General features: G+C 40.0%; 1 protein-coding gene across 1 annotated transcript; it reads left to right on the top strand.

Moving 5' to 3' along the window:
• Positions 1 to 23,649: 23,649 nt before the first annotated feature.
• LOC149200869 (uncharacterized) lies at positions 23,650 to 24,348 on the top strand. The gene has a single exon (XM_089401108.1). The coding sequence runs from the start codon at positions 23,650 to 23,652 to the stop codon at positions 24,346 to 24,348; it is 699 nt and encodes a 232-aa protein (XP_089257234.1).
• The last annotated feature ends 1,171 nt before the right edge of the window (positions 24,349 to 25,519 follow it).

Raw genomic sequence — 25,519 nt, 5'->3', positions numbered from 1 at the left:
GTCCATATGGAGTAAATCCATTGACGAAGGGCTTCCAGTTTGGGCCAAAACCCATTAAACCTACATATCACTGCTTTAGATAAATAATCATCATGTATTTCATTTACCTCAGATATAGCAATTGTTAACACAAGGTTCTAAGTTGTCTGCTCGACAATGTAGGCACCAGGGGTTGTAGCTTGTTGTTATGATTGCTCTTGAGGTTCCATCTTCCCTTTTACTGCATCTTTGAAGGAACCAGGTCCTTTTGAGCTTGTGTCGGAGCAGCCTCCATGGAGTGTTGTGTTAAGGTAGATAGTTGAGTCATTTCCTATGTCATATTCTTTTAGTTTGCACTCGTCCTACAATACTTTTCCTGTGCAGATCAGGAGTTGTTTGCAACATGGGATACCTATCCTTTCTTGTATCCTCTATTTGAGTGTTTTTATCTCCTCCCAACTCCCTATCTTGATGCATATTTTGTTCCCTTACATAGATCTGAGAGAGAGGGTACTTTGTTTACCTTCGAGCCTTTCAGGAGCAGATGCTTCAAGATCCAATGTTGGGGTGTTTTCCACTTTGTGGTATTCCCACGCAATCATTGTAGCTCTTTGTTGATCTAGCTTGTTTCGTTTATGGACCAGCTTTATGATTTCCTCCTCGGTGGAAAGTGGCTCTATCTAAGGAATGGCTTGATCTGCTACCCAATTGACCAGATCTGACGGATCAAGGCATGCCAAGGCTCTGTCGGGTTCTTGCTTCACCAAATCTAGGCTATCTGATGGATTTCCTAGCCTTACGATGTTTAGTATTATGTTGTTCTGTATTGAGAGGCTATTTTCCATCCATTTTGCCTCCGTACTTGCTTTTTCGTGCACCCCCATCAGTTCCTTCCTGTCAACGATCTGTGGGAACCCTCGGAAATGAGGATATTGGTTTACATCTGACCATTTCAGGGAGAAATCTGCTGCATAGATTCTTGGTTGAGAGGGTTTTAACCATATCAGAGCCCAAACAATTGCAGTATACATCAAATCTAGGGTACGGCTTCATCTCCCCCAAAACTAGACCAGATCTGGCATCCACTTGGTATTGTCCTGCTTCATAAGGTGACTTGTGAGGATAACCTTGGCACCTTTGTCGATTTGGTACTTAATGATGATGGCAACGTCCCTGATGCACAGATCCACTATAATGTACTGATTTACACCGTGGGGTGCCTTCCAATTGGCCCAAATGGACCCCTTCTTACCCTTAAAATTGGGTTCCTTCAAAACCCAAACCCTCTTCTTGGCCTTTGAGACAGTCCCTTAGCATCCCCAAACCTTTAAGGCATCACCAACTTGCATTGCAACAGTGTAGACAAGGTCACCCTTGGAGGCAGACTGGTTGAAAATGGCATCCGATCCAGGCCCTGGTTTTACCTCAAGCAGGGGCAAGGAAGCAAGGGACCAATGATAGTAGGGAGAAGAGGATCCCTTGGCGAGGCGAGCCGCGGGAGAGAAAGTGAGCAACGATGGCACGTCTTGCATATTTGGTGTCAAGGCGCTTTGGCCGAGCGTTGTAGTAGTTGCGGTTGCTGGAGCCATTCTTCTCAGATTCTCCTATTCTCCAGTTCCAGTGCATTTTAACAACTAAGAATATTATAATAACTAGTAGAGGAAATGACTCTACTATTTATCAACAAAATGAGACCAAAGGAAGCAAGGAGGTGATTTCAAAGTAAGCCAATGAAAGATTTCTTCTTGTAATAGAGATTCTATTCCATTAGTAAGTGCTTTCATACATGGGAGATTTGTAAATACTTCGACTTTTAAAATGGAGTTGACATGTAATATTAACAACAAAAAGATTTTATCCTATGGATGTATGTTTTCTACAACATTTTAATGTGCAGAATTAAAATTTAAAGATATATATATATATATATATATATATATAAACTATTCAGATATTATATAAGTGAAAAAAAAAAAAAAAAAAAAAAAAAAATTAAAAAAAATAATAATAATAATAATAAAATAAAATCTTATAACTAAAACATTTTATGATTGTGTTTTTCAAAACCTGTATAGATCCATATTAACTCTAGATTTACCAAGATTCAACAGGACTGAAATCTCTTATGGCGTGCTCAAAAATAGTTTTGCATTTTGAGAGATTTGATCTCTCTTGGAGCTTGGGAGATACAAAGTTAAAAGATGAAATCACACAACTATCTATATTAATATTTGGAATATTTTTCAAGCTTATTTAAATAAAATTATTTTTATTTAAATAATTAAAATTTATTAATAAATTTTATGAAATTCCTTCACCATATCAATAAAATCATATTTAATTTTATACCTTTTAAGTTGTTAAATTTATATGCAATAACTACAACCTCATATGTGAGAAAAATATATTTATGAATTATACAAATATTATAATAACCAAACCCAGATCCATCATGGCTGCCACTGGAACCACCACGGATGTATCCAGAAACAGAAAGAAAACCCATCAACTCGGAAGGCGGGTATGCAAACCCCAGATCCGCCATCGACCCACCAGATCCGGACAACAAACAGACAAATCAGAGCTTGGTTAAGGCAAATCCAACAGATCTGAAACAAATATTCATCAGATCGGTAGACGGCAAACACTACTGTGTTCAATCCAAGGAAGGGATGGAAGTTCTGGAACTAAAAAAACAGATCCAGAATAAACTGGGCATTCCGATATCATACCAAAATCTTTTATTTTCAGGACATTGCATGCAGGATCCACACACCCTCCAGCATTATGGAGTTGCTAATGATTCAACCATCGTCCTCAACTTGAGATTACGAGGAGGAAGCAAGGGAACCACCTCAAAAAATACAGGTTCTTTCCGTGATGCAGTCAAAGGAAAAGATCCAATGCAACACAGACCAGCACCCACAACAGAGCTTCCAGGGCCCTATATCGTGGAACAGAGGTCAGAATCACCCATGCTCACTGTATCACTGCCTGAGGTAACAGATCTGTACACGGATTTAACGCTAAATGCTGTTATTTACAGATTTAATGGTTACTGACCCAAAGCTGATGCATTGCTTCAATGGGTTTATTCTTCATGGACACCCAAATGTGAAATATATCTATGCTCTAAGGGTTTCTTCATAGTCAGATTCAACACAGAACTGGAACGAGACAGTATCATCAATCAAGTGCCTTGGTTTTGGGGCAATGCTGGTCTCTTCATCACCCCCTGGTTCTCGGACTTCGATGCTAATAAAATGGTTGTATCAACAATGCCAGTTTGGCTAAGGCTTCATAACCTCCCGCTGCATTTCTGGCATCGGAATGCATTAATAGCCATTGGGAATTCCTTAGGAAAACATCTTAAAATAGATGAGGACAGAGCCAATCGGGGAATCTTCACATATGCCAGAATATGTGTTGAGGTGGATCTAAGCCAAGGGCTTCCATATCACATCACACTAAACTTTAACAACTCACTGTGGATACCACAACTAGATTACGAGAACACGGCGTTCAGATGTAGCAGCTGCATGCAAACAGGACACCTACAATATGCATGTCCTCTGTCCAGTAAGGAACCTAAAGGAAACAAGAAGCAACAGAAGAAACCAAAAGGCTAGCAGCACACTGAACCACTGGAGGAGGAAGCATTGAACACGGAACCCACAGATTTACAAGGAAGACAGGACAAAGCGATGGAGGAAAACAACGAAGAACCCAAACTGGAGCCAAACAACTTGGAACGGCAGCAAGATCTACAACTGGAAATAAGCGGAGCCAAAAGAGCACACAGCCCCGAAGGATCTGACTCGGACAAAGAACAATCAGTGTATACAGGGGAAAACCAGCTTGCCTTAATTGCCCCCAATCCCAACGCGGGAGTCTGGCACAAAGTAGAAAAGAAAAAAGGAAGGAAAATATAGGTCTGTAGACACAACTTTATCATTTATGTTGTATTCCTGTATTTACAGGAACAATTTTTGTCCTTTTGTGTTTTATTTCTGTTTGCTTCCTGCCATCACAAGAACAGCCATTTGCATATGCTTCAAGCATCTACAAAATGTAATTTTATCAATATGAATAAAATTACGACTTTTTCCTAGGGGAAAAAAAAAATTATAATAACCAACCTATATCCATCTTAACCCGAGATCTATCAAGTGCCGAGAGGGACCAAATATATCGAGGTACAAACCCCTTTTTTGAGTGCAAAACTTAAGAAAAGGTTTTCACCTCGAGAGATTTGATCCCTCTCGACACTTGATAGAGTCGGCGTTAATATGGATCTAGTATGATTTCGGTCATGTGCAGTCATACAAAATTTGTTGAACATCTAATTTTTTTATCATTTTAAATACGCTAAATATGTCTGAGATTAATTTGGTCAATTTAATTTTAAATTTTCTTAGATAGCTCAGTTTGTTGATGTTAGGATATTCTAGCACATAGGAAGAAATTAAGTATAACTTTGTCTAGTGTATGGTTAGGTAAAGTGTGTTTCTTTAGTATGTACTTTTTGCAACTTACAATCTGAAGGTCACGATATGTTCTAGACATGAAGTGATTTGATGGTTCATTCTCTCCTTGGTATTACTGATACTTGATATGTGTCTTAACACCTAATTGATCCATGATCTCTATTTAAAGAGCATGGAGGGTCATTTTTCCAGTGACCATTTATGAGAGAAGCTTATGTAAATTTTCTTTATTTTTATTAATAATATCGTCTGAAGTGGCTGCCTTGGCTTAGACCATGGACTATTTCACTATTTGAGGGTTTTAACCATGTTAAGAATATTGGTGTACTAATCTATGATATGTTTGTGAGTGGTGTCCTTTGGTGTTATATCTAAGGAACTTGCCCTATAAATTCCTACATGGTATCAGAGCCATTCGAGGGTCGCATCCATTGGTGATCCAAATTTAAATCTCGTACAATTGTATCTGATTTTCGTTTCCTAGATATATTGTTTCTAACAACTTTCAAGCTGATAGGACTGCTCTATTGTGTTAGGAGAATCTGTTCCAGTGAGGAACCCCTTTCGTTTTATCTGAAAAGGTTTCCAGAGCCCTAGCTACATCATTTACAGTGTCCAGGGACCCCAAGCTGTTACAGTGCTCTAGAGAGTAGCAAATCAACCCACATCCTCTAGGGAACAGACAACTAATGCCCTTCTCTTCTCTATAGAGATGCCTACTGAGTTCTCTCACTGGATGCTTGCAGTCCTCTATATTGTCTATATACCTCTAGTCTACATGTGTTTTAATGACTCACTCCTTTAGAGCTACACTCCAATGGTTTATTTCTATTTTTTCATTTATCGTTGCATCCCTGTTGACCTGCAATGTACAATTCCTCTATTGGACTTCTTGTCCTATTTTCTTGTTTTTTTTTTTCTCAAGCCACATGGGCCTGCGTACTTTCTGTTTCACCCCATTTAATTTCAAAATCCATTTCATTCAATTCATTCACCAACTAGCCTTTAATGGTTTTCCAAACAATTCAGGTTTCCTGCTGAAGAAACCACAACATCCCATGCAAGCAATCCTCCTTCTGAGCTCTGGAATATGTGTCCCTTTGACTCAATCCCATTTTCACTCTTTTTTATTTTAATATTGTGAAATATTTACAATGTATTTTGTGAGAGAGCCATGGGTGGGTTTTTCACAGTCTCCTCCTCGTTGAGGGAACACTACCCTCGGTGTTGATCTAACTATATGCAACACGAAACTAAAACACAACACATATTGTTTAACGGAGATTTATACACAAAACTCTATTCAATATTTACAACCATATACACAATTGTTTTAACCAGTAAACACGAATGGATAATTAACATTCATGGCATTATATGTTTCCAATGTGGCCTTATTTGGCCCAAATTGCTTCCACTGCACCTGCTTGGATCCTCTCAAGGATCTCAAAATTTCCACAATATCGTGGTGCCAACTTGGTGATGAGCCTCAGTATTGCAGCAACGATGTTGCAACTCCTAGGGCTACCAACTTTACTTTATCAACCTGGGGTTTTGTACAAATTTGGAAGTGACAATGCTATATACACAACAGATGCATCATTCTACTAATGTCACTTCTCAATTGGAGTGATAAACCGTTAGGGTACCAGACCAATCCTCTATTGACTAGAAGGAGTCTGGCTATTGACAGTGAATGTAAATCTAGTTCTAATGCAGGAAATGAAAGCTACTAAATGGGAAATTATATGAAATGTGATAAATCATCTTGCTATGAAATAACACAGATCACTTGCAAAAAATAACTATGGTAACCTTGCAATTTATCATCTAACTAATAGGATTGTTTTAAAATGGAAAGTTGTTCTATCATTTTAGGATTCATACATACATGCACTAACTATCTCATTTTACATTTGCAGAAAATTTTTCTTTTAATTGCTAAATCCAGAAATATAAATGTTATGCTATTTTGTTTGATCTTGTAGGAGGAAAAATATTGGGAAGGTTGGTTTAGGTGGCACTAATGGGCATGGAATCCAATATGAAGGCCTAATCTACTCTTATACTAGGCTATCCTAACACTCCAAGGAGGTTGGATTCGCCAAAGGTGGCTTCAAACTAACGGTTCAGACTATGGGATGGTATGGTTAGGTACAATGTGGGGAGGACCTAGGTGAAGTTGGTTGGATGCGTCCCTTCCTGCAGATCAACAATCACTACAACAAAACCTATTTTTTCTTTTGATTTATCCATCACGACGTGTCTACATGGAAAATATTAATTGAATTTGAGGAAGCTAATCTATCTACTGTCAAGGAATAGATATATGAAATGGAATGCTTTTTAAGCTACAACAAACTTAAGGAAACAAGATAACAACTACAGGTGCTTCCAAGAAATCATAACAATGGTCTAGATAAGAATGAAACCTAATATGTGCAATGATAAAAAATAAAAAAAACTATGTTTTTGGGGCTGTGAGAGTGGGGTCCTCTAATCATGATCCCATGTGGGAGATGAGATAGAGGTCACTGTCACAAGATTTTCTGGAGTAATTTCCTTCACTAAACTACACCACTGATCTACCTCTTCAACCTAATGGAAACAAGGTTAAGCAACAATTCAAATACCTATTAAGCTAAAAAAAAAACTTCAACAACTAACTATCATTCTAAGCTAAGAATACAGATACAAAAGAGGAACTTCTATTGCTAGGGTTGGGCCCTAACCCAAGATATTCAACCCTATGAGTCAAGTTAGTGTTGGATCAAGGTATAATTTCTCATTATCTTCAAAATGTCAATTACAACATAACAATAACAGTCACAATGTTTCAGCTCAAATGGCCTCTTAGGTACAACAAAAAATTGAATCCTAATGAATCCCTTGGATCTCTTATTTAGACAAAAATGGAGCTACTAATAGCTCCCTAGAAAATAGAGATACTTGGCTCCCTAACTCGAGAATAACTTTTCCTTACCTGTCACTGGCTTGGCTACCAATGAACTCAGTTTTCTTGGCTGCCAGTGACACTGAGCTGATGAGATATGGTGGAGAAATATTTAAATGATTTGAGGAGTTAAGGAGGGATACCAACTCCTAAAATCTCTCTTTCATTCTCACTCTGAATTCCTGCACTTAATTCAACCCAAAACTGCTCCAATTCCTACATTTAACACACATTAGGCCACATGACATAGTAACTCACCTTTACTCTTATCACTAAGCAAAATATGACAAAATATGTAAATAAATGTGAGAAACGTCAATCTAATAATTTGTAGAGTGGCATTGTGACCCATATAGTTTACCTATTAATGAGCCTCATCATCACCCCCCTACAGAATTTGTTGCTCGTCCTCTAAGAAACCTAGTCATCTATATCCATATCTTTCATAGCCCTGGTGACCTCTCCGACATCCCAAGCTTCTGTGGATGGCGTCTCTTTTGAGGATAGAACCCTGCATTTTTCTCTATCTCTTCCCACTACTTTCTTTCCTCTTCTTACTTCCTACCTGTTATCCTCTACAATATCCCAAGGCTGAGAAGGGAGATCGAAAGAGGTAACCTCAAACCACTTAGGGTTTGACAGCTAGCCCTGCTAAACTAGAGAGGGATCTCTTTTTGAATTCACAGCCAATAATGACTGGAATGGGAAAAATATGTTATGCTAGATATGTTTTAGCTCTAGGGTTTTGAAGATTTTAGGTTTTTGTTGGATCAGGAGTGAAAATCAGGGAACTAGGTCAAAAGATCAAAGGTTTCAGCTGCAAGAGATATAAAGGAGCAGGGTAGGTATGCTTTTCTGATACTTCGGGTTTTTCTAGATGTAGTGTAGGGTGGAAAAGTAGAGATCAAAATGAGCATGGAAATCATGAATTCACTTATCAGAAGACAAGTGACATAAACATGAAGTTCCTAACAAAACAAAGCTTAAAACTAAGAATTCTATTTAAAACCTCTTAGGAAAATCACTAAAAAGAATAGACATGGAAAGAAGATGGATTTATCATTCATATAAAACTATAATAGAGAGAAAAAATTATCACATGATCACAACACAAGAATTCTTGTATAATAGCTGCAATTGTCCTTTGATTTTCTATAAAAAGGATGAAATACGACCTCCAAGATTTCTACTCACTGATGTCCAACCTATTCTATAACCGTAAACCAAATACATATAGACTAAATACCATCTTCCCCTCTCTGAAGGTCCAATCCTTCAGTTTAGGAACTGATTACATGAGGCGTTCAACAAAACCCTAATGTCTTAGGAGGTTAAAACAAATCCTCCATTTAAACTTTGACTGAACTGCCCTCATAAATCAGGCCTAAATTTACATGAAAACAACCTAAAAGGCTTATTTACCTTTCATTGCATCATAATTACATCAAAGACAATTAATTACATCATGATAACTCGAATCAAAACGATAAAACAAAGAAACAAGAGTTTCAGGCAAAAGCGCAGCGCGCGAGCAGAAAGCGTAGTGAAATTGGTAGAATTGACTTTTGGAGGTCTTCCTGAGGTCCAAATACTGATCTGAATAATTCTGGAGATAGCTATGGATGTATGTTACATGATATAATCCTCAACCATAGAAAAAGGTTTCTCCTATCCCTCCAAAACTTGATTCTCCCAGAGGTACTCCAAAAGCATAGCAAGCTCTTCAAAAAGAGGGCAAAGAGGTGATTTTGAGTAGTTTTCGGCCTTTTGCACCTACCAGAACCTGTTGAAAGTTTTCTCCCAAGGGAAAGAAGTGATGAAAAATCTAAATACGCAAACCAAATGTCATTTGGAGCTCCCCATCAAAATCGCAGCGTGGGGCACGTTGCGTTTTTTACCTGGTGACTATCTCAAAAATTTCCAAAACTTCACAAAAATCAAAATTCCTTCAAAATTGGTCCAGAGTTGCTCCATGAAGACTTAGAAATCTATGCTATGTTATGAGGAAATCATTAGCATGAAAATCCTACTTAACCTTCTCTTTTTCCCTGATTAGGGTTTCCTTGAGTTTTTCCTTCAACTACTTGATCTTCACTTTGGAGACTTGATTCCTTGTATAGTAATGAACATCCATGTGTCTTTGAATTTTTTTGTCTCAATTGGCCCTCTTAAGAATATTTTCCAAATGGAAGTTTACTTTATCAAGCCAAAACTCCCTATTTTCATTGATTTTTGTTGCAATTAGGTCAAATGAAGACATTTTCTCTTTTGGTGGAGATTGTTCTCTTTGTTGCTGAAGTGCCCTTTGGAGACCTCTAGTTGATTTACCTTCAATTGTTTATTCTCCTACTCTAGGAATGAAATCATGAAATTGGTCTTAGACAAGTTGTCCTTAAGCTCTTTGATCTTAACATATTTCTCCATTATGACCTTCTCTACTATCTTATGCCCATCATTAACCTTCAAGTACACTATATCAGGGTCAAGATGGAATGACTCCTCATCTTGCAAAGGTGTCTCATGTTGTGATAATGATCCTTGTTATGTTTATGTAATCTTGGCCCCTTCCACAATGTTTGGAGCAGATGCAAGCCTCCTTCCTCTCTAATATGTCTAAATCACCTCACTCCTAGGTGTCTTCTTGACTGACATTCTACTAAATGACCCAATCTCCATATACTTAGATGGTTCTGATGATGTACTTTGGCTTGTAAATTGACTAGAAAAGGACAAAAAGACATTTCACTAAATGAAAGTCTCCCAAGTGATATTATTTTGTGCAAGCTGATGTAATACAATGATTTTGATGAGGGCATGGTGAAAAAGGTTGGTTTCATGATCACTTTGTTTATGCTACACCTTCTCTTCCATTTTCGCCAAGCTCTTGTAGAGGTACTAGGGTAGGTTAAGTGGATTTACCCCTATGAAATGCATGAGCAATCTGACATGATACTTGTACAATCTTGAAAATATGCCCTCACATGTAAAATACTTCATGATGATCCTCATAAATGGAGAAAACTTCTCAAGGAGCTGTCCAAAAGGAAAAAATTTCTGAATGTTGTGCTTATAGTGGCCTTTGATGAAGGGTTTGTGGTTTTGCACATCCAAGCCCAGGCTCTTAAACCACTTCTCTCCACTATTTGGTATCCCTATGGTTGCTGCTATGGCTTCAGTTGAAATGGTGAAGTTGACCCCTGCAACTGTAACCTTATCTCTCCTAAGATTAGTGACAAACAAGCTAGTCAACCTCGCATGATACTTGACTTGTTGAACTTGCTCATAGAACCCTAAACACCCTACATTCTGAAAGCATTGCTTGGACAATGAGGAGGACATCAGCTCATGGGTATTGAGTGGTTCATACCTTGATATTTGAGCTCCCTTATTATAAGATTTCTTTTCTTCCTCCATGTTGTTAGTGTGCAAGAGAAAACCTAAGTGGAAAAAATAGGGGAAGTGAGTGAGGGGATAGGATGAAGGGTTTAACGAAGGGAAATAAGGGTAGGAAAATTTAGGGAAGTAGGTAGGAGTGTTAGTGAAATTTGGGAAGTGGAAAGGGATGAAATGGGCATAGGATTTATTCGGGGGAATTTTTACACAGTGCCAACTAGGAAAATTGCCAAAGACCCAGCGTGGGGATAAATTGAGGTTATGCACCATGCAGACAAAGAAATAAAGTTTATGTAGGTATCAAGGGACCTGAACTTACTTTTGGAATGTTGATGAATACTTCAATTGACCTTAAGAACCATTGAAAACATGTTTTATGGCTGTTGGAGTGAAAATGGAATGTGGCTACTTGGAATCACCTTTTGAAGTATCCTTTGGCCCTTAAAACATTGAGGAAGTGGCTTTCTGGTGAGTGGGAGCTCTTTTCTAATGAAATGAGTGAGAGAAATGAATTGGTGTGGTCTCTTATAACTTGTGGAAGTCAATTTCTTCAGTGGTAGGGTGGTCCACCATGTGTTTTTCACTTTTGGTTTGAAAACTATGTAGCTTTGGCATATTCAATGCAGCTTTGGAACATTAGAACTTATTACATCATATTTGAAATAAATTACACTTTGAAACAAAAACTTTTTGATCAAATCCCCTATTACTACTCCTTCATTTGCTAGATTTATGAATGAAATGACAGGTTTTGATAACTTTGATGCTAATGACCTAATGGTGACACTAAGCTCAATGAGGACCATGATGATATGACTAAGAAGATGATGATGACCTTTCAGTGATCGCACATCCAACTGAGTGATGGAAATGATCGTAACATGAAAATTTTAAAAGGTGCAGTGATAGACCTAGACCCACCAAGTTCCAAAGATCGATATGAGGAAGTTTGATGACAAGGATCTCGTTACATGGATATTATAGATGGAGAAATATTTCGATCTCCATAATGCGCAAAACACACAAAATGTATGCATTTAAACTTTATATTTGGAACCTAATCAGTGTGCATGGTATCAATGGCTTTACTCTTGTAAAGAAATTGTCACTTGGGCAATTTTTACAAAAGAAATGATAGCACATTATGAGGATACAAAAGCAACACCTTTTTTTACCAATTGATAAATCTCAAACAAAAAGGTTGAATGGTGGAGCACATTGAGGACTTCCAAAAATTGAATATAAGAGTAAAATGTATTCCAGAGGAACATAGTATTGATGTGTTCATAGGGAAATTAAAAGATAACATTAAACATGAGGTTCGCATTTAGGAACCTGATTCATTGGAGAAGGCATTCAGATTGGCAAGAAAAATTGAAAGAAAAATTATGGCAACAAGGAAGCCTACCAATCACAACTATAAAGATGGAAGTGTTGTTCCCACTAGCTTTCCAAAACCTACAAGGTTGAAACCAAAACAATTGGAAGAAAAAAGAGTGAAAGGGCTTTTTTGCAATTGTGATAGAAAATACACTAAAGGTCATAAGTGTGCTGAGAAAAAATTATTTTACATAGATTGTGAAGAGGAAGAAGAAAAGGAATAAGAAACATCCAAAGAAGAGGATACACACTAGGAACAAAGCCCAGAGGAATAATAAATTAATCTGGCCATATCTTGTAATGCATTGGTCGGAATAACCACTTCTAAAACTATCAAGATAGAAGGAGATATCAAGAAGAAAAAAGTAAGTGTTGATTATTTTGAGAAGTACCCATAATTTTATTCATTGTAAGATAGCGAAGGAATTGAATTGCTTGCTATATCCAACACCAGAGTGTGAAGTGATGGTTTCAAATGGAAGAACCGTAAATTTCTCTAGAAAGTGTCATTATAACAAGCTAGCCATGGGAGAATATGTGTTGAATAGTCCAATGCTTTCCATTCCAGTGGGTGGTGTTTATGTTGTACTGGGAGTCCAATGGATATAATCGTTGGGTACGATAGCTTTTAATTTTCAATAACTTTTCTTAATTTTTTTAGAAGGAAAGGAAGTTGAATTAAGGGGTATCACAGGGAAACCGGGAAAGGTAATCAACTCTAACAGCTTGATGAAGCTTCTAAAGAAAGAACAACGTGGTGTAATTTCACATTATGTTCGCTAGAGGTTCCCACGTTGAAATCATCTATTTCTCCATATCTCCAAAAAGTATAGGATAGTCATTCCAAAGTATTTGAAACACCCAAAGGCCAATGAGGAGGCAACAAAGGGGCCACTTGTTGAGGTAAGCCCAAAATAAAGAAGACAATGGGTAACAAAACGCAGAGTTTGGGAACCACCATGAGAAGGTGAGCAAGGTGACATGTGCAGAGGGACCCACAACAAGATATTATTGAATATTGAAGACTTATATAAACTATATTTCTATTTAGGAATCCATTTTTATTTATATTATAAAAATGTATGGTGTATTTTTAAATTTAAAATCCTCAAGTTTCATATAAAAAAAATTTACTTTTCCCAACATGCCAGTCACAAATACAAATAGTGGGGGCGTTGGTTTGTGAGAAGATAATTAAGAATGAGTTTTACTTTTCAGTGTCATTGTCCTCGTCCTCAGAAATATGTCGCTCTATTTGAGCAACTCTAAGGCTTAAATCATTGATTAATTTATCACTTGATTCAACTTTCCTGCAGAGATCTGCCAACAGCTTCTCGAGTGTCTCATTCTCCATTCTGTCTACTGCTCGTCCTTTCGATATGTCATGGTCATCACAGTACTGAATGCGATCAGCCCCTATATGTTGTTCTTCATTCGCTGGAACTGTCTCTGAGGAGGAGAGATCCAAGCCGTTGAGTTATTCGCACTTATCTTCATTCTCCGACTTTTTCATAACCTCTTCTTTCTCGGGTTGCGTTTCTGGTAATTCAAGAGTACTATTCTTTGGTTCAGAATGAGAATCCATTTCAGGGATATGCCCATGATCACTCTCACCTTCCCCCTCTATAGACATAGGTTTTCCTGCAATTATGGCATCGATTGTCTCTTGCAGCTAAAACACTCGAACTGTTTCTGAGGAGGAGACCATGGTTTCACCACCTATATGTTGCGCTTCATTCAATGGAACTGGAACTGTTTCTGAGGAGGAGAGATCAAGCCCTTGAGTTCTTCGTAGGTATCCCTTTCGCAATCTGCAGCATGGATCATCCAATTCTCTTCCTTTTTCCTAACCTCTTCTGTCTCGGGTTGCGTTTCTGATAATTTAGTAGTACCACTGTTTCGGTCAGAGTGAGAATGAAATCCATTTCAGGGGTATGCTCATGATCTATCTGTCGGCCGCGCCCCTCCATAGTCATAGATTTTCCTGAGATTATGGCATCGACTGTCTCTTCCAGCTGAAGCAATAGACGGTATACAGCCTTCCTTGACTCCCACATAAATGACTTCACACCCTGCATAGAAAGAAAAAAGAGCATATATTATTTGGTTAAACAGAATGGTAAATGATGTCATGTAATAATTTAAGGTTTCATGCCCCATTAATTATTAAAGGCAGTCAAGATAAATACCTCAATCGCATCGAGTCTGGGCAGCAGAGACAGGATCTGGTGGTCAAGTTTTCAGGACTCGTACTCATTTCCACGTGTCAACTGAGTTTGTATTGGAAGACGCCTCCCTATTTCATCATCAGCTTCTGACTTCACTTGCCCTATATATGGCTGGTTAGCTCCAGCCACGCTACTGGGTCTTTTGCCTGTGACAGTAAAATACGCCTTTGGTGTTTGTTGGGTTGGGTGGCATTATTGTTGCTGAGTAGAGGATGGAATTCAACCCCTTTGATATGTTTGGAGGTGATACACATCCATTTCCATTTGCACAAAGAAAAACATCCAAACTCCTCCGCAACCAATGCATGAGAACATGAGCTCGTGGGGCTGGCCGTTCGAGGTTCCAACTTCCCGACCATGGATCACGCAATGATCAGAGACCAAACGCAAATTATCGGCGCCAGTCTGCTCCTGTTCCTTCCAAGAATCATGAGAACAGAAGAAAACACTCATTTCCTTTGAACAACCAAACTCCTCCTGCTTCCAAGCCAACGACAAGTACGGTGAACTTAATTCGATTGTCAAAAAATTGACCACGTCCATGTTAGTCAGATTCCCGAACATTCGAGGAATTCAGGAATCTGCAATCGACTTAAGATGCCCTGCAAGTAACTTAAGATGCCCCTGCAAGTAGAACGAACGCTCATCTAGCAAAGGAGAAGAACGCAGAAGCAACAAGAAGTAGAAAGGGGAGAGTGGTTTCGATTCCTGTTTATGATGCAGGCACCAAATCACCATGTGTCTACAAAAGCAGCAAAGGTGGCGGCTCCCAGGATGGAGCAGTGTGTTGGCGCTGTGAGAATACAGTCCACATTCAGAGGGTTTTGTGTTCAGAATTCAAAGCCGTTGGAGAAGTTGAGGGACAACCGAACAAATTGGACAACGTTGCGATGTGGGTGTTCAGAAATTGAGCTTTTGTGTGAAACTTTTAGTAATCTGATAAGGAAAGAGCTAACTAGTCATATATTGGGTATTTAATGTCCTCAGAGCAGCACGCGACTTAACGCGATAACACGGGAGCGGGCAAATTCGGCATTAAATAATATTTGCCCGCTCCCGTGTTATCGGGCTAAGTGACGTATTGCTCTGAAAGCATTAAATACCCAATATATAGCTGGTTAGGCAGTTGTCTATAGTGAGACTTTTTGGAAGTATTTCCGGCGGGTTTTTCCGGTCAAAATCCGGCAGCAATTTATTGGAATTGCAAGTTTGATAGCTAGTTTCTGCACAATCAAAGCCTCCCAGGGGTTTTCCAGGGTGCTGAATCCAAATATGCAGTTAAAAAACCATTTTAACTGCAATAAATCAAGATTTAACCTCAATTTCTTCCGCCGGATTCTGTCACCGGAATCTCCAAAAAGTCGCATTATAGACAAGTCTGCTTGTTAGCTCCAGCTGATCTGACAATGCAGAATTAAGAAAATAACTCGGTTGAATCCAACCCTGGGGCACCCAATGGTCTTATTCATACTAGAATGAACGTCACCATCCCAGGCCGACAGGATGGAAATAATATGGATGAATTCCAAGAAACCCTTCAAAATCTCGACTTTATCAGCGCAAAGTAGCAACGTATAAATATATGATTTATTAATTCTTTCCCATAGTAGCACTTACCTCTATCTGTGTTTCTTTCCAATGCATCTTTGTATTTTCTTTGTTCTTGGAAACTTGTCTTACTATTCATTTTCCAAGTAAATTATATCATATATTAATAATAAATGAGTTACATTTTATTGAGCTACCATGTTTAGACCTTAAATTAAACCTTCTCTCTTGTTTCTTAATATCATTATGTTTAACCCTTAAGCTACTAGCCGAGAAAGGAATGGAGATATCAAGGAATGTTTTAGCCCTAGGTGGCTTACAATAGTTGGATCACAAACATTCCTTTATAATGGTATTAGCAATGTTTCTTATGGCAACATTGTTGGCGGTATCAGTGGTCATGGCCACTATGTGGGTAAGACGGGAAGTTTTAGAAATTTATGCATTGATTTAACATTCAAATATCAACATCAAATAACGAATTCTAGATTTCAAACCATTTATTGAATGGTGAAAGGAAGAATTTTTTTTCCGCCGTGAGAGAGGCTGTGAGAGAACACTATTGAAGATAATGGAGAATATGTAAATTTGGAGAAATTCAGTTCATTAGAGCCTTAGATTAGGAATTAGTTCCTACTTCTTACGTAGTTGTTCTAACTTCCCTAGATGTGTGAACACTATATATATTTTTTATTTTAAGATGATTTGTGGTAGAGAATTCTTCTAGAGGCAATCTCTAGGTGGAGCTCCTCGCCTATGAGCTGTCTCAGAGCTGCAAGTTTGAGAGGACCTGTGAATCCCTGAGTGGGGAGCTGGTGTGAAGAAAACTAGCATGGTGAGAAGGCGAAGAAGCAGCATATTTTTTTATTTTATTTTATTTAATTCAACGTAATCACTGCTCCTTTTGAAGGGAAGATGGTGATTACCATCATGGATTTGAAGGGTAAACAAGCGATGATTGTTGCTCTCCTTACATCGATTCTATCCATCACTCCTTTATATTGCGGATCTGCCAGCGAAAGTCGCGATGGCATGTGAAATTCATTTTTTTATAACTGTTGTTCAAAGTGAGGCCGAGGTAACTGGCAGACTGCTAGGACCATTGGCAGTGGTAGTGTAAGGACCTACAGTCCTTGACACACACTCCCGGCTTGAAGTGCGATGGCGAACAGCTTGAAACGACGAAGTGCGAGCTCAGACCTACAACGCAAAGGGGTTATGTTATAATGCAAGTGCGTAGAAGGTTGAGCGAGGTGTTTATATGTGTGGGAGCCTGGTTGATTACCCACGGAACTGACCTATGACTTGAAGCAAGCCAACAGAGTATTTGCGATGGAGTGTGGGCGTGTATAGCATGGAGGACGAGTCGGCCGGGTAGACCAACTTGCCCTGCCACTCGTATAAGTTGGTGATGCGTGGAGGTCATTTGCATCATCGCTCAAGCATCACATCTTCGGCCTACAACAAGGAGAAGGTGCAGATCAAGGATACGAAGTGCGAATTGGGAGTGCAGTTCTATGTGCCCAAAATTGGGTGAAGGCGCACGGTGAATCGCACGGTGTATTGAGTGAAGGCGTTGGGCGCGGGCAGGGTCGCTCGCCGGTCGAAGTATAGGGCGTGCACGGTGTGAACGCCCGGTTGGTGCGACGACTTGGCACGGGTTCTTGGGTAGCTCGGGTGAGCGCCCGCCCTTCGTGCAAGGGTGCACGGTGAAACGTTGGTGAAGCCGGTTGCGTGAAGAGGGTGTCTTGGTGACTTGGTGGAGTCACCCGCCTATCGTGCACGGAGACAAGGATCGGTTGTGAAGTGTGGAAGGTAGCTCGTGTGAGGGCGTGCCTGCCCGCATTGGGCAAGGAAATCTTGGTTGTCGCACGGAGGTGTGACAAGGTTGTAAATTTGGCTAAGTATGAAACTTGGGGTTTCCAAGGATACTTGTAAAGCATTGTAACTTGTAAAGATTGTATAATATATTATTGGGCAGACTCATTGTTCAGGGAGTTGCCCCTCCCTTTATACTGTGCAGTTGTGTTCTTCATTTATAACTGATGTTGATAATGGATGTGTATGGATGTTCATTGGTATAAAGGAACATTAGTAATTACTTGGTTGAGAAACACAAACTAAGTAGGATAAGTGCTTAGGCGTAGTCCACGAACATAAGTATTGGTGAAAAAAAAGTGTTCGGTGGTGCCGCACCTCACCAAGCGCGGTTGAAAGACCACCGCATCTCCGGTGTCGTGACAGTTGGTATCAGAGCTTGGTTGGAGCTGGTGTTAGAGCAGGGTTGCTCGTGACGAAGTGCAGGTGTGCATACACTTGGAATTGGTGATAGTGAAGCAGGTACTTGCAGGTGAAGGAAGTTGTTTCACATACAAGTGGAACAAGGGCTGGTTCAAGTTTCAAGCATCTTGGTGAAGCTATTGAATGGTCGAAACTAGATCGCAAAGAAGAAGGAAGTTGTTAGCAATGGAAGCTGAATCTCAGGCTGGGTCTAGTCATGGTGCGAAGGATACTACTATTGGATTCATTGAAAAAGTGTTGGAGAAGATGGAGGACATGGAAGCTTCCTAGACTAAGAAGATGGAATTGATCGAGAGAGATCAAGAGGCCAATTCGAAGATGAGGGAAGAGCTCGAGGAACTCCAGACTCAACACGAGTACACTGATCTTATGTGTACACAACTTGAAGTAAGGATCAAGGAGATTGAAGAGGCAAGAGATCGAGGCTTGGCAGAGATCGTGGGCCTGCAGAAATCTCTTGACGAAGCCAGAGATGAGATCGCAGTGTTGAAGAAGGCCGTGAGGCATAAAGCAGGTGGAGGAGTGCCTCATGTGAAAGTCAAGGAACCCAAATCTTATGATGGTACAGGAAGTGCAAAGACTCTTGGCAACTTTCTATGGGACATGGCGCAATACTTGGAACGATTGGGTCTATCTGATGAGGAGACAAAAGTGAAGGTAGCTGCTCAGTTCTTGACAAAGGATGTTAAGATGTGGTGGCGAAGGAGGATGGAACAGATTGCCAATGGCAGTGCTGGTGACATTACTTCGTGGGATGAGATGAAGAAAGCTTTGTAGACCCATTTCAGTCCTCAGGATGAAAATGGGAAGCAAGGATGAAGATAAAGTTCATAAAGCAGACATGGAACCTTCAGACATATCAACGGGAGTTTGCAAGTGCGGTTCTGGAACTTCCTGACATGGCAGAGAGGGACAAGGTGTTCAATTTCATTATTGGGTTGAAGCCTTGCGCACGCAATGAAGTGAAGAGGTGGAGGATTAGAACACTTGAGGAAGCTTTTGTTGTCGTGGACAGGTTGGTGGAGCATTATGATGAGACTTCTGATGATAGGAAGAAGATGTTTGATAAGCCGAAAGAGAAGAAGAAGGATGATGCTTCGAAATCGGATGATAAGTTGAAGACGAAGAAAGCCTTAAAGTGTTGGATTTGTGTTGAACCACATACGGTGAAGAATTTCCCTTCTAGACCGAAAGTGGCAGTGATTACACAATATAATGCGAAGAATGAAGAAGCTTCTGTGGGGATGATGCAGATACTTGGTGTTGCTGCTGCTACAGAGGTGATCTCTCGGAGGGATCCTGAGAGGAACAAGTTGGAGTATGTTCGAATGAAGGTTTCAGGTGCTGATATACTCACTATGGTGGATAGTGGGGCGACTCACAACTTCATGGGAGAAGATACTGCGAGAAGGATTGGGCTGAAACTTGTACCAGTAAAGGCACAAATGAAGACAGTCAATTCTCCTCCTCATTGTGTTCTTGGTATAGCTGAAAAGGTGGACACAACACTAGGTGAGTGGACAGGGAAGGTCGTCTTCACTATAGTGTAGATAGATGACTATGAAGCTGTGCTGGGAATGGAACTCTTGAAATAATTCGATGCTATGATTGTTCCACATTTGAAGAGGCTGTATATTTACGATGGAAGGGAGGATGTACCCATTGGTGTACCAACCATTGGAGTGACAAAGCCTGATTCTAAATTGGCGGTAATGCAAATGGAGGATGAGAAGCGGATGGAAGATATGAGTAAGCGATTGTCTATGGTTGAGACAAAGCTTAATGAGTAGTCATTGGTTATCAGGACTCTTTCAGATAGTATCTTGGATTTGTCAAGAAGGCTAGAAGTGGTTGAGGATGATGATGATGATGATGAGGCATATGTCAAGCCGAATGTCCGAGAGGAGGATTGGGTCACTTATCCAAAGAGGATGGAGAAACAAAATCCTGACAGATGGATTGAGATGATTAGTGAGGGTGAGCCTTCAGGCTCTACTCCCTCCACATCTTCTTAGATGACGAGAAGATGGGGCTCATTGTTAGTTTCTCATGGCAGTGAGTCCTTAAAACAGGTTGAGCAGGTATGACAGATGGTGCAGGGATGGCTGCATCAAGCATCATGACATGTTGCAGATGGGATGGAGTTTCCATGGACCTGAGCATGGCTGAGATTCTTGGTGAGTTCAGGATGTGGCAGAATCCGAGATAGACTGGTAAAGGCATAAGGATGTTCACTCTCATTGCTTAAGTGTGACAGTTGGATTACCTACCAAACTAGTTCAAACATGGGGTCTGGAAGTGCATGGAGAGATCCTGGCATCAGGTAGACGAGGAGGACAGTTCACAGGATGAGGATGACACATGATGGAGATGGGAGTTCTACATATGTTGCAAGGATTTTTGTAGTATGTGGAGGGGTTGACATCATGGACCGAGGATGAGATAAATATTGATGATGATCTTGGTGGATGGCTACCAGGATGGTATGTTGTTGAGGACGACAACGACTTCGGGTGGAGGAGGATGCAAGGACCTGCAGCCCTTGACATGCGCTCCCGGCTTGAAGTGCGATGGCGAACAGCTTGAAATGATGAAGTGCGAGCTCACACCTACAACGCGAAGGGGTTATGTTATAATGCGAGTGCGTAGAAGGTTGAGCGAGGTGTTTATATGCGTGGGAGCTTGGTTGGTTACCCATGGAGCCGACCTATGACTTGAAGCAAGCCGATGGAGTATTTGTGATGGAGTGTGGGCATGTATAGCGTGGAGGACGAGTCGGCCGGGTAGACCAACTCGCCCTGCCACTCGTACAAGTTGGTGATGCATGGAGGTCATTTACATCATCGCTCAAGCATCACATCTTCAGCCTACAACAAGGAGAAGGCACAAATCAAGGATGCAAAGTGCGAATTTTGGGAGTGCAGTTCTATGCGCCCAAACTTGGGCGAAGGCGCACGGTGAATCGCACAGTGTATCGGGTGAAGGCGTTCGGCGCGGGCAGGGTCACCCGCTGGTCGAAGTATAGGGTGTGCATGGGTGTGAGCGCCCGGTTGTGTGAAGCAGCGCCGACGATGGAACGAAGGCGTGAGTGTCTGGTTGGTGCGACGACTTGGCACGGGTTCTTGGGTAGCTCGAGTGAGCGCCCGCTCATCGTGAAAGGGTGCACGATGAAACATTGGTGAAGTCGGTTGTGCGAAGAGGGTGTCTTGGTGACTTGGTGGAGTCACCCGCCCATCGTGCACGAAGACAAGGTTTGGTTGTGAAGTGCGAAAGGTAGTTTGTGTGAGGGCGCGCCTGCCCGCCTTGGGCAAGGAAATCTTGGTTGTTGCATGGAGGTGTGACAAGGTTGTAAATTTGGCTAAGTATGAAACTTGGGGTTTCCAAGTATACTTGTAAAGCATTGTAACTTGTAAAGATTGTATAATATATTATTGGGCAGACTCATTGTTCAGGGAGTTGCCCCTCCCTTTATGCTATGCAATTGTGTTCTTCACTTATAATTGCTATTGATAATGGATGTGTATGGGTGTTCATTGGTATAAAGAAACATTAATAATTACTTGGTTGAGAAACACAAAATAAGTAGGATAAGTGGTTAGGCGTAGTCCACGAACATAATTATTGGTGAAAAGAAAGTGTTTGGTGGTGCCGCACCTCGCTAAGCGCAGTTGAAAGACTACCGTTGGCCTGGGGGCGTGACAGGTAGCCTACAGTTAATATTGGGATGGTCATGGAATTTATGGGATGGTTGCGGTACAATATATATTGAAAGTCTTGCAAAGGACGTGAGGAACCTGCAAGTATTTGGATGTAATCCAATGTAATAAGACAAAGGTAGACACAAAAGTGGGGATCAACCTCGACGATTCCTCCAGATTTGTCCATTATTCAGTTTTGTAATCGTCTAGAGTGGTTGTTTGGCTAGGTGGTTGTGGTCCGAGTAGGTGGTTGTTTGGCGGCGCACATCTAGATCTGCAACATCGTTTGCACTGTTAAGAAAAGAGGAGGAGATCTATTCTGCTGACAGCGTTGAAGGAGACTACATCCTGTCGAATCGGGAGAAGAGAGCCCAGAGGAGTCGTGTTATGGCACTCCTTGTGCGTGCTGCATGCACTTGCATTGGAGAGGAGTCGTGTTGTGGCACAATGGAAGATGGAGTCAGAAGCCAAAAATGGAAGCTCGAGTGAGAGACTTGTGTTGCCTGCGTGTTGCTCCATGTGCGTGCTACATAGTGCTGGGTGGAGAAACCCACATGACTGATCTAGTGTCTCTATTCTCATGGGTGCGGTGAGCCAGATCTGAGGGTGTATTGCCCAATTGAAGAAACAACAACAACAAGAAGTTTGTTTGCATCAGTATAAATTATTTTTCTTTTAAATGTTTTGGGATTAAAATTGTTGCATACATTTAATGTTTTCGGATTAAATGTTTTGGGGAGACATTTTTTTTAGAAAAGTTTTTTTTTTTTTTAAACAAAGGGGCTCTCGATTTTTTAAAATCAATTGGGGCATATTTTTTTTAATTGAATCTCAAGCTTGTTTTTTGAGATTGTACTTCGGATCTGGAATAGATCTGGTTTGTTGGAGATCATTTTTTTTGTGTCAAGATGAACAATCAGATGGCAAAGGCTTATCTAAATGAGAGCAATAAACTCGACGATTCCAATTACTCCAATTGGAAATTTAAGTTGTAGACCCTATTGGAGGGGAAAAACGCATGGACAATCACAAATGGTGATGAGTTGAAGCTGACCCTAGCCACAGGTGGAACATAAGCAACAATCCAAGACTGGGAAAAGAGGGAGAACAAGGCAAAGGTGCTGCTCAAATTGTCTATGAAAGATTGCATTATTCCTCACATTCGAGATTGTAATGTTGCAGCAGACATCTGGACAACTCTCAAATACTTGTACGAGATCAAGAACACAAATCACCTACTATTTCTAAAGAGAAATATTCTCTCCATTAAAATGGAGGAGAATGAATCAGTAGCAGCATTCATCTCTCGTATCAAGGAGCTTAAGACTAAGCTAGGTGACATTAGCGAAATAGTATCAGATACTAATTTGGTCACAATTACCATGAATGGTATGACTAACGACTATTAGATGTTCATCATTGGGTTGAATGCGAGAGAAAAAGTCCCCAAGTTTGAAGAATTGATGGGGATCCTAATGTAGGAGGAGGAAAGGTGGATGACCCTAAAACCCTAGAGCTCAAATCTTTCCCTAATGGAAAAGAAGAATCCCTTCAGAGGAAAGACAAATGCAACACACAAAAGCGGAGGAACCCCACAAAGAAAGCCACCTCCATCTCAAGGTATGTCTCCAAACAGAAGTGATTCAGGACCAAAATGTTTTTATTGCGGTAAATTTGGTCATATGGCTAAACATTGTCAGAAGAAGAAGTTTGATGAAGGTCAACGGAGACACAAGAAGCATGCAGGCTATCTGGCTTATGTAGATCAGAATTTGAATATCATATTGTTCGTATTTGATTCTATGTTGTCAATTAAGGAGGATGAATCAGAAATCTGGTTCGTGGACTCAAGAGCTTCCTCCCATATGACAGGTAAGAGGCAATGGTTTAAAAAATTCAGAGAATCCAGCACTAGTACGAAGGTCTACCTTGGAGATGATACAGGGTATGAAATCAAGGGATATGGTGATGTCCCTGTTGTACTACTTGATGAAAACATTAGGCATATTCATGATGTTATGTATATACCTGGGAACAAAAATAACCTGATTTATGTATCTAGAATAACAGATCAGGATCTTAAGGTAGAGTTCTTTAAATCTCATTGTGTAATTAAAGACATGTTGGATCGGATGAATTCCATTGCAGCAGGTGTACATGTAGGAGGATTGTATAAACTGGATGTCAAAAGAGCATCACATCAAGCCTTGGCATCATCATCCATGTCTGCAAAGAATCCCTGGCATCATATATCTGGGCATATAAACTTCAGTGACCTACTATTTCTACAAAAAAAATGTATGGTGAATGGTCTTCATGTTTTGAAGAGTATGCATGTTGACTGTGAAGCACGCGTCCTTGGTAAATTACATAGAGATTAATTTCCTGCTATTGTTGATAGGAAACAGAGAGATATACTTGAACTTGTACACACTGATCTATGTGGGTCAATGCAGACAAGGTCGTTAGGAGGGGCCTACTATTTTCTTATTTTGTTGATGAATGTACAAGGTTCACCTGGGTATATTTCCTTGGCTAGAAAATCCATGCTTTTGTATACTTTAAGCAATTCAGAAGTATGATTGAGAAGCAAACAGGAAAGTTCATCAAAAAAATTCGCTCAGATTAAGATGGAGAATTCAAGAAAGGTGATTTCATAAAATACTGTAAAGAACACAAAATACAGTAGCAGTTCACAACACCTTACACTCCTCAACAAAAAAAGGTTGTGGAAAGGAAAAACAAAACCCTCATGGAGTGTGCCCATAGTATGTTGAAAGGTAAGAATCTGACCAATGGTTTTTGGGCAGAAGATGTAAACACTGTAGTGTATCTTAAGAATAGGAGTCCTACCAAGTGTATGGATTATAAAAATCCTTTCAAAGCATTGTTTGGCTTCAAGCCTACAATAGGTCATCTTAGAGTTTTTAGATGCAAGGCTTTTTCTCATGTCCCAAAAGAAGATAGGAAGAAGTTAGATTCAAAAGCCATTAAGTGTACTTTTGTTGGATATTGCAGTGAGTTTAAGGCTTATAATTTGTTTGTAGATGATTTCAAAGTTATAACCCAACATCTTTGTGACCCATTTTTGCTGCTCTTCTGAAGAAAATATTTGTTTTAAAAAGTATTTAAGGCTATCATGATCTATTTTTACCTTGAAGTGTCTTCTAATTAGTTAAGTTCATCATTTCTTAAGCGCATGTATTATTGCCAACATTTCCTTCTCATAAATATCTTTGTGTAAATACTTTCCTTTGATTGGATGACTTTAGAAAGGAATGGGTGTTTCTTCTTGCATAAAATAACACCAATTCCATTTCCCGAGGCATCACATTCCACAATAAAAATTTTTGTGAATTCGGGCATAGCTAAGACTTGTGCTTGGCACATTGCCTCTTTAAGTTGTTCAAAGACTTTTGTTGCTTCACGGGTCCAAGAAAATGCATCTTTCTTCAGTAATGTTGTTAGAGGTGCTACTATTCTCTCATAATTCTTAGCAAACTTGTGATAATACCTTGTAAACCCAAGAAATCCTCACGAATGCTTTATGGA

Source organism: Pinus tabuliformis, chromosome 2_1 (genome assembly GCF_031772625.1).
Source record: "Pinus tabuliformis cultivar Carrire ecotype Pingquan chromosome 2_1, CPIR1, whole genome shotgun sequence".
Taxonomy (NCBI): domain Eukaryota; kingdom Viridiplantae; phylum Streptophyta; class Pinopsida; order Pinales; family Pinaceae; genus Pinus; species Pinus tabuliformis.
This window is presented reverse-complemented; position numbering and strand designations above follow the sequence as displayed.

Excerpts from the sequence above, each read along its gene's own strand:
- LOC149200869 (XM_089401108.1), top strand. The coding sequence starts at position 23,650 with ATGGCTAAACATTGTCAGAAGAAGAAGTTTGATGAAGGTCAACGGAGA.